Source organism: Hyla sarda, chromosome 8 (assembly GCF_029499605.1).
Source record: "Hyla sarda isolate aHylSar1 chromosome 8, aHylSar1.hap1, whole genome shotgun sequence".
NCBI lineage: Eukaryota > Metazoa > Chordata > Amphibia > Anura > Hylidae > Hyla > Hyla sarda.
This window is the reverse complement of record NC_079196.1, coordinates 124816853-124834182: the sequence shown is the minus strand read 5'-3', so window position 1 is coordinate 124834182 and position 17330 is coordinate 124816853. Positions and strand designations below refer to the sequence as shown.

Here is a 17330-nt window from a genome sequence, read left to right as displayed (position 1 = left end):
CTTCATATCGTGGGAGCCGGCGCAGGACGTAAATATACGTCCTGCGTCGTTAAGGGGTTAATTACTGCCTCTGTAATTGCTCCCACCGCCCCTGGTTCTCAGCATTGATTTTTTAGTGCAGAGAGACACAGGAGAGAGAGAGAGACAGAGGCTGCCGTCCCTCCCCTCCTCTGTATGCACACTGCAGAGCAGTGTTTCCCAACCAGGGTGCCTCCAGCTGTTGCAAAACTACAACTCCCAGCATGCCCGGACAGCTGGAGGTACCCTGGTTGGGAAACACTGTTGCAGAGGGAGAGCAGCATACGGGAAGACTGGCAGAAGCAGAGTCCCGGCCAGGCTTCATGTGACATCATCCCTGCCGGGACCCGCCTCCTTCCACCCCTCAGAAAGACAGTGCTCCTGAGCTAATGAAGAGGGATAAAAGAAAAAAGGTATTTCCACAGCGTTTTAAACCTCAATAAACACAGGGATAGGCATAGTTAGAGTAAGGGACAGATGGGGAGGGGGATCAGGGAAAGTTTAGTTGTTTCGCAAGGATAGAATGAACAGGAAAGGTGGTGGAGTCTGTCTGTATGTAAGAAGTGGTATGAAAGTCAGTGTGAACGATGCCATAGTGTGTGATGATTCTGAGGATGTGGAATCATTGTGGGTAGAATTACAAAAGGAGGGAAATACTGAAAAAATAATATTTGGGGTAATCTACAGACCCCCTAATATCACTGAAGAGATAGAAGTTCGGCTTCATAAACAAATAGAGAGGGCCGCCCGGGCAGGTACAGTGGTAATAATGGGAGATTTTAACTATCCAGATATAGATTGGGGTCCGGGGTTGGCTAAAACTACAAAGGGGCGACAATTCCTAAATTTATTGCAGGATAATTTTATGGGCCAGTTTGTGGAGGACCCAACAAGAAGTGATGCCTTGTTGGATCTGATCATTTCCAACAACGCAGAGCTGGTTGGTAATGTAACTGTGCGGGAAAACCTTGGGAATAGCGACCACAATATAGTTACTTTTGACTTAAAATGTAGAAAACAAAGACAGGCGGGGAAGGCAAAAACATATAACTTTAAAAAGGCAAATTTCCCTGGGCTGAGGGCTGCACTACAGGACATAGACTGGGGGGAGGTGTTCTCAAATACTGATACAGAAGGTAAATGGGACATCTTTAAATTAACTCTAAATAACTATACAGCTAAATATATACCAAAGGGGAACAAATATAAACGATTGAAACTAAATCCTACATGGCTGACACATGATGTTAAAAGAGCAATAAACAGCAAAAAAATAGCCTTCAAAAAATACAAATCTGATGGGTCAGCGATAACATTTAAACAGTACAAGGAGCTTAATAAAATCTGTAAAAATGTAATAAAAACAGCAAAAAATCAAAATGAGAGACAGGTGGCCAAAGAAAGCAAAACTAATCCTAAATATTTTTTTAGATATATAAATGCAAAAAAACCAAGGACAGAGCATGTAGGACCCCTTAATAATGATAATGGGGAGGTTGTCACAGGCGATCAAGAGAAGGCGGAGCTACTGAATGGGTTCTTTAGTTCTGTATACACTATGGAAGAAGGAGCTGACATTGGCCAGGTCAGTGCTGGTAACACATCATATAATGTACTGAACTGGCTTAATGTAGAGATGGTACAAGGTAAGTTAAGTGATATAAATGTAAGCAAATCCCCAGGACCGGATGGACTACACCCAAGAGTTCTTAGAGAGGTAAGTTCAGTAATATCTGTACCCCTGTTCATGATATTTAGAGATTCTCTGGTGTCTGGTATTGTGCCAAGGGACTGGCGCAAGGCGAATGTGGTGCCAATCTTCAAGAAGGGCTCTAGGTCTTCCCCAGGAAACTATAGACCGGTAAGTTTAACGTGCATTGTGGGTAAATTGTTTGAAGGACTTATAAGGGATTACATACAGGAATACATAGGGGATAATTGTATTATAAGTGATAGCCAGCATGGGTTTACTAAGGATAGAAGTTGTCAAACCAATCTAATTTGCTTTTATGAAGAGGTGAGTAGAAGCCTTGACAGAGGAATGGCTGTGGATATAGTGTTTCTGGATTTTGCTAAAGCATTTGATACTGTCCCTCATAGACGTCTGACAGGTAAGTTAAGGTCTTTGGGTTTGGAAATTTTAGTTTGTAACTGGATTGAACACTGGCTCATGGATCGTACCCAGAGAGTGGTGGTCAATGATTCGTACTCTGATTGGTCCCCGGTTATTAGTGGTGTACCCCAAGGTTCAGTACTGGGACCGCTGTTGTTTAATTTATTTATCAATGATATAGAGGATGGTATTAACAGCTCTGTTTCTATCTTTGCAGATGACACCAAGCTTTGTAGCACGGTACAGTCTATAGAGGATGTGCATAAGTTACAAGATGACTTGGATAGACTAAGTGTCTGGGCATCCACTTGGCAAATGAGGTTCAATGTGGATAAATGTAAAGTTATGCATCTGGGTACTAATAACCTGCATGCATCGTATGTCTTAGGGGGGATTAAACTGGCAGAGTCACTGGTAGAGAAGGATCTGGGTGTACTTGTAGATCACAGACTACAGAATAGCATGCAATGTCAGGCTGCTGCTTCCAAAGCCGGCAGGATATTGTCATGTATCAAAAGAGGCATGGACTCAAGGGACAGGGACATAATACTCCCCCTTTATAAAGCATTGGTACGGCCTCACCTGGAATATGCTGTTCAGTTTTGGTCACCTGTCCATAAAAGGGACACTGCGGAGTTGGAAAGGGTGCAGAGACGCGCGACTAAACTAATATGGGGCATGGAACATCTTAGCTATGAGGAGCGATTAAAGGAGTTACAATTGTTTAGTCTTGAGAAGAGACGTTTAAGGGGGGATATGATAAACGTATATAAGTATATTAATGGCCCATACAAAAAATATGGAGAAAAACTGTTCCAGGTTAAACCCCCCCAAAGGACGAGGGGGCACTCCCTCCGTCTGGAGAAAAAAAAGTTTAGTCTCAAGGGGCGACACGCCTTCTTTACCGTGAGGACTGTGAATTTATGGAACGGTCTACCTCAGGAACTGGTCACAGCAGGAACAATTAACAGCTTTAAAACAGGATTAGATACATTCCTGGAACAAAATAAGATTAATGCTTATGAAGAAATATAAAATCTCATCCCTTCCCCAATATCGCGCCACACCCCTACCCCTTAATTCCCTGGTTGAACTTGATGGACATATGTCTTTTTTCGACCGTACTAACTATGTAACTATGACAGGTACTCTTTAAGATATTCCAAAATAGCATCTCTTAGAAAATCCTCAAAAATTTATATACAAGGAAGCCTAATTCCTTGGGTCACTTTTTGACCCCCTTTTTAATATTGGCCTCATTTTTGCTATGCGCTAGTCTACCCTGTCTATCACATTACTTAAAGGGGTACTCTGGTGCTAAGAAATCTTATCCCCTATCGCGGGGGTCCTGCCACTGGGGACGCAGCACCCCGTTAGAATCAGTCCCCGGAGCACGTTCGCTCCGGGTCTGATTACTGGCGATCACAGGAGCCGGAGCATTTTGATGTCACAGCCCCGCCCCCGTGTGAAAGCTGTCATGCCCCCTTACATAGGCTTGCATTGAGGGGACGTGATGTCACAATGCTCCGGCCCCCGTGATCGCCAGTAATCAGACCGGGAGCGAACATGTCTGGGGACTGATTCTAACGGGGTGCTGCGTGCAAGATCACAGGGGTCCCCAGCGGCAGGACCCCCGCGATCAGGCATCTTATCCCCTATCCTTTGGATAGGGGATAAGATATCTTAGCGCCGAAGTACCCATTTAATTCCCTTAGAATGTTGGGATGAATGCTATCTGGACCCAGTGATTTTTCTATTCAGTTTTTTTTTCTTTTTGTTTTTAAGCGGTACTTCCCTTTTTCTGGGTTAAACAGGAGACATACACTGTTGAGTTTACCTTATGGCACTGTATTTTACCTGAAATTTCATTTTCCTCTGCGAAAAAGGCAGCTTATTTAAATGTTATTACTTTTACCACTTTTGGTTGGATATCTCCTTTAACCCCTTAAGGACCAGGCAAATTTTGGCCTTAAGGACAAGACCACTTTTATTTTTGCATTTTTGTTTTTTCCTTATTTTTGCATTTTTATATTTCCATCCACAGACCCATATGAGGGCTTGTTTTTTGCGTCACCAATTGTACTTTGTAATTACATCACTTATTTTACCATAAAATGTATGACGCAACCAAACAAATATTATTTATGTGGGAACATTTTAAATAAAACTGCAACTTAGCAAATTTTGGAAGGTTTCGTTTTCACGCTGTACACTTTACGATAAAAATGACATGTTTTCTTTATTCTGTGGGTCAATAAGATTAAAATTATACCCATGTTATATGCTTTTCTATAATTGTACCTCTTAAAAAAATCTCAAACCATTTTAACAAAATTAGTATGTTTGAAATTGCCCTAATTTGACCACCTATAACTTTCAAATTTTTCCGTATATGGGGCGATATGAGGGCAAATTTTTTGCTCCATGATCTGTAGTTTTTATCAGTACCACTTTTGCCTAGTTTTCCTTTTCATTAATTTTTTATAATTTTTTTTTATAAAATGTGACAAAAGCTAGCAATTTTGGTTATAGGTTATAGGGGTCAGAAGATGACAATTTTAAACGTATTATTTTTCCTGCATGTGGATTTTTTCCAGAAGTATGACAAAATCAAACCTATATAAGTAGGGTATCAATTTAATCATATGGACCTACAGAATAAAGATAAGGTGTCATGTTTACCGAAAAATGTACTGCATAGTAACGGAAGCCCCCAAAAGTTACAAAATGGCGTTTTTTTCTTCAATTTTGTCACACAATGATTTTTTCTCCTTTTTGCGGTAGATTTTTTTGTAAAATGACTGATGTCATTATAAACTAGAATTGGTGGAGCAAAAAAAAGCCATCATATGGATTTTTAGGTGCAAAATTAAAAGGGTTATGATTTTTAAAATGTAAGGAGGAAAAAAAGAAAGTGCAAAAATTGAAAAACGCTTGGTCCTGAAGGGGTTAAAGTGTTTATACGGTTTACATATGGTACATTAAAACTAAAGTTTATTCACAAAGCTTTTACTTTTAATCCAATAGAGAAATAAAAAGATTTTTAAAAGTCTATGTGAACCACAGAGAACAACTGTGGCTGAGTAATATTTTCCAGTATTTATCTGCTTGGCCACTGTACAGTATCTCTGTATTTCTGCCAATGTCCATTTACCATATTGTATAGTGTTTCTGATTGTCAGATGGAATATGCTAACATACATTAAAGTATGGTATTATAACTTAGTAGCATCCTTTACACACAGTTTGTGAGGCATGTTTACAGCCATATACTGTAGATAATTCTGAATGCTAAATTAATTGAACCTTTTATTATTTTTAATACACTGTAATTTACACTGATTGCTTCTTCCTAAAAAGTGTTTATGTAAAACTTAAGAATGCCTCAGCCTAAGAAAACAATCTGTATTGCTTGTTTTAGTAAGAATACATAAGGAAGTTGTCCAAGCTCATGGGATTACTGTGCTAACGTAAACATGGAAAAAGTGAGTCATTAAAATCCACAGGGTTTTAGCTATGAAAGAAACTTTTGACCGACCATTAAAAAATAAAGAACATTTCTGTCTTTGGTTTCATAATTTTGCATATACTGTAAATTCAATGTATTTTTGGTTAAAGCCATTACATGTCGGTTTCTTTTTTCTTTATTTCCCAGATGTTGGTAATATTATAATGTGAAATATTACTTAGATTCTGGTGTCTGAAAAATTCCTACAGAACGTCTACATGGTAAAGTAGAACAAATCAAACCCACAACATATGCAGTATCTAGCTATGCTGGATCAGCGTGATGTCTTCTTCACTATTTTATGCCATAATGGGGGAGCTTTATCATTGCACTTAGAGTTTTTTTTTTTTTGCTTACTCCAGGCACACAAAATGTTGCACAAATGCACCTGGGCACTTTTTTTTGTGACTCTTGTGGGTATGCATAAAAAAGCAAACAGCCTATAGTGTCGAATGTAAGAAAAATAAATAAATAGGTGCAAATCCCCCCCCCCCCCCCCAAATGTTGCAATTCAAAGCCTGGTCAAAAATGTCTTTGGAGGGCACTTTTAAAAATCTCAGTGGAAACTTAGCCTTCAGGTGTCATTTACCACAATTATTTTTTAACCCTTAGAGTACAGAGATTTTTTTAACTTTTGCAGTTAGTTTTTTTTCCTCATTAAGTCTTAAAATTTTTCGCCTAAAGGACCATATCAGGGCTTGTTTTATGCATAACAAATTGTACATTATAATAAATTCACATATTTTGCCACATAATCAACATTAAAGCTAAAAATTCAATTTGTGGACCAAAAAAAAAAATGCTCGTAATTTTGCAACTTTTGAGGTTTTTTTTCGCAACTGATATTTTCCCATGGTATTTACTAAGGTTTCCCTACATTTTGCACTTTTCCCTATGTTTTGCTTTTTATATACAATTTTGGGGGGTTTTCTAGAGCTCAAATCCACCACATTTTCTGTGGAAACCTCAGTAAATATGTTGGGATCTTTAAAAAATCTCAGGGACATGCCCCATTTTCGGCAATCACCTCTTCTTTTCCCTGCGCCATGCCCCTTTTTTGGGTTTTCTCTGTAAAATGGAGAGTTTGTCGGGTTTTTGATTTTCAGGTGCAATTAAACAGGTCAGGTTTACAATAGTAAATCATGGCCAATATCTTTATTACAATGATACCCAAGAATGCTGATACCATAAAGGACTCACTAAATACCTTAACCCTACCCCCACCTCCCCTGAAATAACCAGATAGGTCAGCGGATTAACTTTTTAAAGTGGAAGTGGGTTGGCCACAGCTTTTATTTAACCTCTGGCGGCTAACCTCTGGCGGCTAATGAAATCCGGGACCCTGGGCTAATAGCTTGCGGCACCGATCATTGTGCCATACAGTATTAACCCTTTAGACACGGCGTTCAAAGTTGATCGCTGTATCTGAAGTAACAAAAATACACTCCGGGCAGCTCAGTCAGACTTATCGGGACAATTGCAGTGAAATCGCGATGTCCCGATCAGCTAGAACACGAGCGGAGGGTCTGTTACCTGCCTCCGGTGCCTCCGGTTGGCAATTGATTGCTCCAAGCCTGAAATCCAGGCTTGAGCAATCGACCGCTGATAACACTGATCATTGCCATGTTAATGCATGGCAGTGATCTGTGTAGAAGATCAGTTTGTGCAGTATTATAGGATATAGCATTGCAAAAAAAAAGTGTGAAAAAAAGTTAATAAAGATCACTTAACTCCTTCCCTAATAAGACGAAGAATCACCCCTTTTTCCCATAAAAACAAAAAAACAAAAAAAACTGTGTAAATAAAAATAAACATATGTGGTAGCGCAGCATGTGGAAATGTCCAAAGTATAAAAATATATAGTCAATTAAACTGCACGGTCGATGGGGTATGCACAAAAAAATTCCAAAGTCCAAAATAGCGTATTTTGAATCACTTTTTATATCGGGAAAAAATTTATAAAAAGCAATCAAAAAGCCAGATCAAAGCAAAAAAAACACTAAAAACTTCAGATCATGGTGCAAAAAATAATCATACTGCCCTCATACTGCCCCGTACACCGAAAAATAAAAAAAAGTTATATAGGTTAAAAGATGACAATTCTAAACGTATTCATTTTCGTGCATGTAGTTATGATTTTTTCCAGAAGTAAGACAAAATCAAACCTATATAAGTAGGGTATCATTTTAATCATATGGACCTACAGAATAATGAAAAGGTGTCATTTTTACCGAAAAATGTACTGCGTAGAAACGGAAGCCCCCAAAAGTTACAAAATGCAATTTTTTTCTTAAATTTTGTTGCACAATTAATTTTTTTTTCCGTTTCGCCATGGATTTTTTGGTAAAATGACTAATGTCACTGCAATGTAGAATTGGTGGTGCAAAACATAAGTCATATGGAATTTAAGGTGAAAAATTTAAAGGGTTATGATTTTTAAAAGGTAAGGAGGAAAAAAAGAAAGTGCACCCATGACTCCCACCATCCTTTTTTTTTATATATATGTCCCTGCCTATTGCCCATCTATCCCTAACCCCCTCCCTGCCATAATTTTTTTTTTTTTTACTATATTAAATATGCTTTTTTTTTTGTCTGCCTGGTAGTGTGCTCACTACCAGGCAGACTTCCCCAGCAGGCACGACATCACTGTTGCCTGCTGGGGCCGACACTTCCATCCTTAGTTCTTCTACACTGGGTGCCTCCAGCTGTTTCACCACTACAACTCCCAGCTTGCCCTGACATCTATTGGCTGTCAGGGCATGCTGGGAGTTGTAGTGGTGAAACAACTGGAGGCACCCTGTGTTAAAAACAATTTCCTTCCATGGCCACGGCGCCGGTGGCCGGTTTTCAAATGTAAAATACACTATGTTAATAAAAAAAAAAAATATTAGAGATAAGTACATAAGTACTACAACATATCAAAAAAAAAGTTGGTGACAGTGCCCATTTAAGGGGTTAAATATTTTACCGTAAAAAATGAAAAGGCAAAACTGAACGGGACACCTCTTTATTTCTTCCACTGACCGCTCAGGAGGAACCTATGTAAACCTACACTGGGCTCCAACCCCCATCTAGTAAGAAAAACTCTGCTCCATACCTGGGACGTGCACACATAGAGAAGGAAGGGAGCTTAAAGCGTACACATCAGATCCAACAAAAAAAAAATAATAATCCTGACCATGTCCATCTAATTGTCTAGCATCTTTATTTATTTATTTTATTTTTTAAATTTAGCTCACTAGTCCTGAATTCCTCTCAAAGGGAGGGGGCATGGCCTCATTGCACAGGTCTCCGCCCCTCCCTCAGCATGCTGTCTGCTCATATCTCCCCTAGCATTAGCAAAACTACAACTCCCAGCTTGTCCTCACTGACAGTAATGGGACACAAGCTGAAAGGTGGAGGATTTTTCCTCCAGCTGTGAACCCTGCACTCACAGCTGTCAATCAATGAAGTGGGTCGATGACATAGGTGATCATGCATGGACACAGCAGGACTAGTATGTGTCCAAGCAGTTTTTGACTGGCTTTTTCAGTATGAAATACAGAAAATTTTCTAATGAAAGCAATTGTAAAACCTATTGGTTTTGCATGCTTTAAAACATATCAAAGCAAAGACTGTCCGGGCATGCTGGGAGTTGTAGTTTCACAACAGCTGGAGGCCCCCTGGTTTTTAGTAGACACTATTAGTTTTTACATGCTATGGCTGGCCCCCGCCTGCAGCCGCACACGGAAGCCGGGCCGGACACATAAAAAGAAGTATTCCTATCCCGGACATCCCTGTGTCCGCCGGAGGACCGCAGGATCATCGCAGGAGAACGCGCGTTGGCCAGGGAATGGTAAGTGACCGGCGGCGCGTTATCTTCTTCAGTGTTCCGGTCACCGCTCCCCAGGTACTGGCACCTCCTACTATGGTCCATAGGCCATTGCAGTAGATGTGACCCCGGGCCGGAGGAGCGGTGACCGGAACACTGTGGGGGCAGTACAGACATACAGCCTCCAGCCATACACTTTATATGGCTGTAGGCTGACACTGTATGTCCCCGGGGGGGGGGGGGGGGGGGGGGGAGCTGACAACCTAATGTGGGGGGAGCTGCCTACTATTATGGGGGGAGCTGCCTACTATTATGGGGGGGAGCTGCCTACTATTATGGGGGGAGCTGCCTACTATTATAGGGGAGCTGCCTACTATTATGGGGGGAGCTGCCTACTATTATGGGGGAGCTGCCTACTATTATGGTTGGAGCTGCCTACTATTATGGGGGGAGCTGCCTACTATTATAGGGGGAGCTGCCTACTATTATGGGGGGGAGCTGCCTACTATTATGGGGGGGAGCTGCCTACTATTATAGGGGAGCTGCCTACTATTATGGGGGGAGCTGCCTACTATTATGGGGGAGAGCTGCCTACTATTATGGGGGGAGCTGCCTACTATTATGGGGGGAGCTGCCTACTATTATGGGGGGGAGCTGCCTACTAATGTGGGGGAACTACTTACTATTGCAGGGGGAACCGCTACTAATGTGGGGGAGCTGCCTACTAATGTTGGGGAACTGGGGGAGCGGGGAGCTGGCAATCTAATGTGGGGGAACTGGCAACCTAATGTGGGGGAACTGCAACCTAATGTGGGGGAACATGCTGCCTACCTAATGTGGGGGGGGGAACTATACTGCCTACCTAAAGTGGGGGGGATCTATACTGCCTATCTAATGTGGGGGAACATGCTGCCTACCTAATGTGGGGGGAACTATACTGCCTACCTAATGTGGGGGGAACAATACTGCCTACCTAATGTGGGGGGAACTATACTGCCAACCTAATGTGGGGGAACATGCTGCCTACTATTGTGGGGGAACATGCTGCCTACCTAATGTGGGGCGAACTACAAGGTACTGTACATCGCGGTAGGAGGGGTAGTCTTATATGGCGAGTATATCCCAAACTCTACATTTTAACTGTAAAAGTTGGGGGTCGTCTTTTACACCCAGTCGTCTTATACGCCAGCATATACGGTATATCCAAGGGATATGATAACAAATGAAAAGTGCAATTTGATCATCACACAGTGCAGGATTGAGCTGCAGTGAATTGCAGAGGTTGTGTCACCAACAGGACCTCTGAGATTGAAATTTTAGACCATAGGTGCCATGTTTTTGATCACCTTAATACTCACTTACCTTTATATTATCAGTTAATGTACCATAACAGTTACGTATTAATTTGACATATAATATGAAAACCCTCCAGGGTCATCCACTGTACTATCATAGCACCTTCACATGTGTCATAGGACCAAATTTGATGTTGGCAAACCCAAAGAGACACCCTGAAATTTGGGAAAGGCGGGAAACAAAAAGGTCTATCATTCTACCCAGTGCTACTACCTGTGACTATATGAGCTAAGGACCTCGGGGTGCACACATACTGACCGTAAGTGAGGGGTGCAATGAGAGGAGCTGCAAAAACAGAATAGAATGAGGAAATCAAACGTGAACCCAAATTGCAGCTGCCTTGTCTCCCCTATTAGGATAAAGGTTGAGACACGAGCCCAATGTGGCTACACTCTCTGGGGTCCTTCGGCACACCGGAACTGCAGGGCTTTCCCAGCAGCTAGGGCCCTAAGGACAGTAACTAGATTAGTCCCCAAACCCCCCTTAGAGCCCAAGAATCGGTACACTTACTAACTCCTAAAGAAGAACCAGAAGGAACCACCAAAGAAGAAACTCCAATACCACCGCCTGGAGCATGGGAAGCAGCCAAACTTCTGCTTGGATGAGCTCTGTCACGCTCATGTCTTCTGTGGCGACATCGGGGTAGTTTACTTTCACTTTAGACATGGCAATCCACTTTGAACACCACGTCTAAAGGGGTAGTAGTGCCGTGCACTATTAGCCACAACAGCCAGGCCCGACCCGCCATGACGCAAGGTCACACCGTTGCCCCATGTTACAGAAAGGGAGAGGACTCAGGAATTACAGGTATGCCCTGTGTCCTTAAGGGGTTAAATATGTTTAACCCCTTAAGGACACATGACGTTCTCATACGTCTCCATTTCCGAGTCCTTAAGGACACATGACGTATGAGAACGTCATGTGTTTTACCGGCCCCCCGCAACCATCTGGAGCGGAGCCGGTGCCCGATGCCTGCTGAAATCGTTCAGCAGGCATCGGGGCATATCGCCCAGGGGGGTCATGATGACCCCCATGTCGGCGATGGCCGCAGATCGCTGGACAATTCAGTCCAGCGATCTGCAGCGGATTCCGGGTCAATCGGGTCTCCAGTGACCCGGTGACCCGGAATTATTGGCTGATCGGGGCTGTCAGAGACGGCCCCGAATAGCCATAGCCAGCAGGGGTGAGGTGGCACTGGTGGGGCCCCAGGAGCAGCGACGGCGGCGACGACGACGAGGGACTGACCTGTGCGGCTGGATCGTTGGAGGTGAGTGACAGCCTCCTGCTGTTGCTTAGGAACAGCTCCCAGCATGCAAAAAGGGCATGCTGGGAGCTGTAGTTATGCAACAGCAGGAGGCAGACCACCACAACTCCCAGCATTCCCTTATGGGCATGCTGGGACTTGTAGTTTTGCAACAGCTGGAGGCACATTCTTTCTATGGAAAAGTGTACCTTCAGCTGTTGTATAACTACAACTCCCAGCTTGCACAATCAGCTAAAGTGCATGCTGGGAGTTGTAGTGGTGCATCTGGTGGTTACATAACTACAACTCCTAGCATGCCCGTTGGCTGTCGGTGACTGCTGGGAGTTGTAGTTTTGCAACAGCTGAAGGCACACTGAGTTAAGTAGCAAATCAGTGTGTCTCCAGCTGTTGCATAACTACAATCCCCAGCATCCCCAGCCAAAGTAGTATGCCTCCAGCTGTTGCATAACTACAAGACCCAGCATGCCCTTCCGCTGTCCGTACATGCTGGGGGTTGTAGCTTTTGCAACAGCTGAAGGCACACTGGTTGCAAAACACTGAGTTTGTTACCAAACTCTGTGTTTCACAACCAGTGTGCCTTCAGCTGTTGCAAAACTGCAACTCCCAGCATACACTGATAGACCGTACATGCTGGGAGTTGTAGTTTTGCAACAGCTGGATGTTCCCCCCCCCCCCCCAATGTGAATATACAGGGTACACTCACATGGGCGGAGGATTACAGTAAGTATCCGGCTGCAAGTTTGAGGTGCGGCAAAATTTCTGCCGCAGCTCAAACTGCCAGCGAGAAACTACTGTGAACCCCCCGCCCGTGTGACTGTACCCTAAAAACACTACACTACACTAACACAAAATAAAATAAAAAGTAAAAAACACTACATATACACATACCCCTACACAGCACCCCTCCTCTCCCCAATAAAAATGAAAAACGTCTGGTACGCCACTGTTTCCAAAACGGAGCCTCCAGCTGTTGCAAAACAACTACTCCCAGTATTGCCAGATAGCCGTTGACTGTCTAGGCATGCTGGGAGTTTTACAACAGCTGGAGGCACCCTGTTTGGGAATCACTGGCGTAGAATACTCCTATGTCCACCTCTATGCATGTCCCTAATTTAGGCCTCAAATGCGCATGGTTCTCTCACTTTGGAGCCCTGTCGTATTTCAAGGCAATAGTTTAAGGGTCACATATGGGGTATCGCCATACTTGGGAGAAATTGCCTAACATATTTTGGGGGGTATTTTCTGCTATTACCCTTTTTAAAAATGTAAAATTTTTGGGAAACCAAGCATTTTAGGTAAAAAAAAAATATTTTTTTTTACATATGCAAAAGTCGTGAAACACCTGTAGGGTATTAAGGCTCAAATTACCCCATTTTACGTTCCCCGAGGGGTCTAGTTTCCAAAATGGTATGCCATGTGTTTTTTTTTTTTGCTTTCCTGGCACCATAGGGGCTTCCTAAATGCGGCATACCCCCAAAGCAAAATTTGCTTTCAAAAAGCCAAATGTGACTCCTTCTCTTCTGAGACCTGTAGTGCGCCAGCAGAGCACTTTTCACCCCCATGCGAGGTGTTTTCTGCATCGGGAGAAATTGGGCTTCAAATTTTGGGGGGTATTTTCTGCTATTACCCTTTTTAAAAATGTAAAATTTTTGGGAAACCAAGCATTTTAGGAAAAAAATATATATATTTTTTTTACATATGCAAAAGTCGTAAATCACCTGTGGGGTATTAAGGTTCACTTTACCCCTTGTTACGTTCCCTGAGGGGTCTAGTTTCCAAAATGGTATGCCATGTGTTTTTTTTGCTGTCCTGGCACCATAGGGGCTTCCTAAATGCGGCATGCCCCCCAAAAACCATTTGTCGCTCCTTCTTTTCTGAGCCCTCTACTGCGCCCCCTGAACAATTAACATAGACATATGAGGTATGTGCTTACTCAAGAGAAATTGGGTTTCAAATACAAGTAAAAATTTTCTCCTTTTTACCCCTTTTACCAAAAATTCAAAAATTGGGTCTACAAGAACATGCGAGTGTAAAAAATGAAGATTTTGAATTTTCTCCTTCAATTTGCTGCTATTCCTGTGAAACACCTAAAGGGTTAATACACTTACTGAATGTCATTTTGAATACTTTGGGGGGTGTAGTTTTTATAATGGGGTCTTTTATGGGGTATTTCTAATATGAAGACCCTTCAAATCCACTTCAAAACTGAACTGGTCCCTGAAAAATAGTGAGTTTGAAAATTTTGTGAAAAATTTCAAAATTGCTGCTGAACTTTGAAGCCCTCTGGTGTCTTCCAAAAGTAAAAACTCATAAATTTTATGATGCAGACATAAAGTAGACATATTGTTTATGTGAACCCAAAAAAAATATATTTTGAATATCCATTTTCCTTACAAGCAGAGAGCTTCAAAGTTAGAAAAATGCAAAATTTTCATTTTTTTCATCAAATTTTGGGATTTTTCACCAAGAAAGGATGCAAGTTACCATAAAATTTTACCACTAAGTTAAAGTAGAATATGTCACGAAAAAACAATCTCGGAATCAGAATGATAACTAAAAGCATTCCAGAGTTATTAATGTTTAAAGTGACAGTGGTCAGAATTGCGGTCCTTAAGGTGTAAAATGGCCTGGTCCTTAAGGGGTTAAGAAATATGTTTATGGGTATATTCATATCAGCATTCAGAGGTCCGTTATGGAGTTCCATTCGCTGATATCACAAAAATTACACAACTTTGTCGGAGAAAAAAATTCCTGTATGTTAGGCTATTTTCTCTTGCAAAATAACAGACATCTAACAGAAACTCAACAGACCCCATTCAAAGTGAATAGGCCCTGTCATAGGATCTGTCAATGTCCTAGCCCTGAACCCAGCTCCATGAGATAAAGATAAAAGTATGGACATCAGAGAACCGGAAATCAACTGATTTCCCTGGTCCTTTATTAATTTTGGTTTGCATCAGTTTGGGTTCCTTCTGTCTATTGTTTATGTCTACGTTTTAAGAGCAGACAAAAAAACTTGTCATGGACAATTTTTACCATTAAAAAAAAATAAACTGTCAATAAATGGAAATTAAAGGTCTGTTTACATTTCTCACATTTAACTCTATGGTGACACACGTAAATCGACATGCATATACCTCTCTTTGTGGCCGCCCAGTAGTTGCAATCTGCAGTGTAGCCAATTGATGGTTTTGCTAGCACGTGGTGATATTGTATTGAATTTGTATCCTAAAAACTTAAAATTGTTCACTAAAATCAAAGAAACCTAAAAGGTGGACACATCACAATGAATGCCAGCTATAAAGTAAAATAAGAAATTGAAACATGTCTAACATGGAAGAGAAGATATCATTCCATATTAAGTTGTCAAACATCAGGGTAAACTATGGATATCCTATTTCATTGTATATAACACATTTATTTTCACATACTATTTGGTCTTATTTAACAGGGTACAACCCCTTTGATCAGGAAATATTTTATGGCATGTCTTGACTATAAGCCAAAGTAATTAAATCATAAAATTAAAACTATTTGATTTCTGCCCTTAGGACCATTTACTTACAAATCTTTATTTGGATGTAGTTCAAACGTTAGAAATTATTTATAGCGGTATTTCCCATACTAACATTTCCAGTGCTAAAAGAAGATCTATAGTCAGATTTGACCAATTTAAAGAAATGCTAAATCTAGAAATTAAAGTAAATAGCAGATTAACTTGTTGCAACTGTTTGTCTGAAGTATTTTCATTGTGATGTTGATAACTCTTTTACTGCAAACAATGCAGAAGGGGGAGGCTCCTGCTGCAGCCAATGGCTTACAGCCAGGATAATGAGAAGGAGGTAAAAGCTGATCTCCTGCAATATTGTGTAAAATCAAAGGAAATGATAACATTTGTTTATTCCTTAACTTTTATCTTTGAAATGAAAATTAGAGAAGCCAACAAAGGTATGATTTAAGTCTTTGTCTCCACAAAGAATTTAAGTGAATGGGGCTGTGCAGAAGGGTCTGCAACACTAAACTAGCACTATAGCCCCAACACAGAGCAGCAGCCCTTTAAATGTTAGAATCTGTGGGCTTCCAGTAATTGGACCACCAATGAACAGCTATAGATAGCATATTTTGTTTTATTATTGTACTTCTTTAGAGATCCTGCTTGGTCATAGAAGGCCGACTCCTACCCACCAATACATTTATTTTAGATGTACTATGTGCACACCAGCCTGTATTACTTACAAAAGTTTAAAAATATACATATTGTACTGATATTATGTCGTGATATTGTGTTAAAATGGGTTAATTATAAATTAGGATCCATTAAGGTAAGGGCGGCTACATCTCTATGTAATACATTTTGCCAATATCTCTCTGTACTGCTATAGTGTCTGTGATTCTGTTGTACTACTGCTTTACCTAAAGGGGGAAAAAAAAAACCTCATACAAGCATTTTAGGAAATTATTGTAATAAAATCCTCACCTTTGTTTTTGGTTCAATAATTTTCACACCATAAATTGATATTTGAAGTTCAACTTTTGGAGTTTTCTGACCTTCAGATTTCTTGATATGTCTTGCAAACTTAAAACAAAAAACAATAAATTACCTCCTTATAAATAAAACATAACATTTAATGAACTTTTTTTATCATGCATTTTATGTTTTTGTTAAAAGGGGTACTCCGGCCCTAATACATCTTACCCAAAGTATAGGGGATAAGATGTGTGATCACGGGGGTCCTGCCGCTGGGGACCCCCGCAATCTGTCATTGTGCGTGTAGCGTGATGACCACGGGGCCAGAGTATCGTGACGTCACGACTCCGCCCCCATGTGACATCATGCCCCTCCCCCTCAATGCAAGTCTATGGCCGTCACGCCGCCCTGTGTGGTCACGCCCTGCCCCCTCAATGCAAGTCTATGGGAGGGGGGCATGACGGCCATATACTTGCATTAAGTCTTACTCTCCACAAAGAAGGTGGGTGCGCAATGACAGATTGTGGGAGTCCCCAGCGGCGGGACCCCCATGATCATACATCTTATGGATAAAATTGATTAGGGCTGGAGTACCCCTTTAAGCAGGTCAGCAGGATCATGCTGCAAGCGGTTAGGGATCCATAATTGTGCTGATACTGCACCACTGTTCTACTTACTTCTAGCGGAATATTATATTTTTCTTTACACCAAAAAAGCCTTATGGGGACCTAACCTACAGTAATGTTAAATACCGACCAGCTCCTAATCATTTTTTAGTTTGAAACACTGGGT

The 17330-nt window shown here is 41.5% G+C and overlaps 1 protein-coding gene across 15 annotated transcripts in view; it reads right to left on the bottom strand.

The window, feature by feature from the left end:
* GULP1 (GULP PTB domain containing engulfment adaptor 1) overlaps window positions 1–17330 on the bottom strand; it is a 1103506-nt gene that overhangs the window by 379171 nt on the left and 707005 nt on the right. For all 15 annotated transcript variants that reach the window (XM_056535167.1, XM_056535165.1, XM_056535168.1 and 12 more), the window contains one exon: window positions 16548–16646. In XM_056535167.1, coding sequence (XP_056391142.1) covers window positions 16548–16646 — 99 coding nt within the window. The remainder of the gene's footprint in view (window positions 1–16547; window positions 16647–17330) is intronic.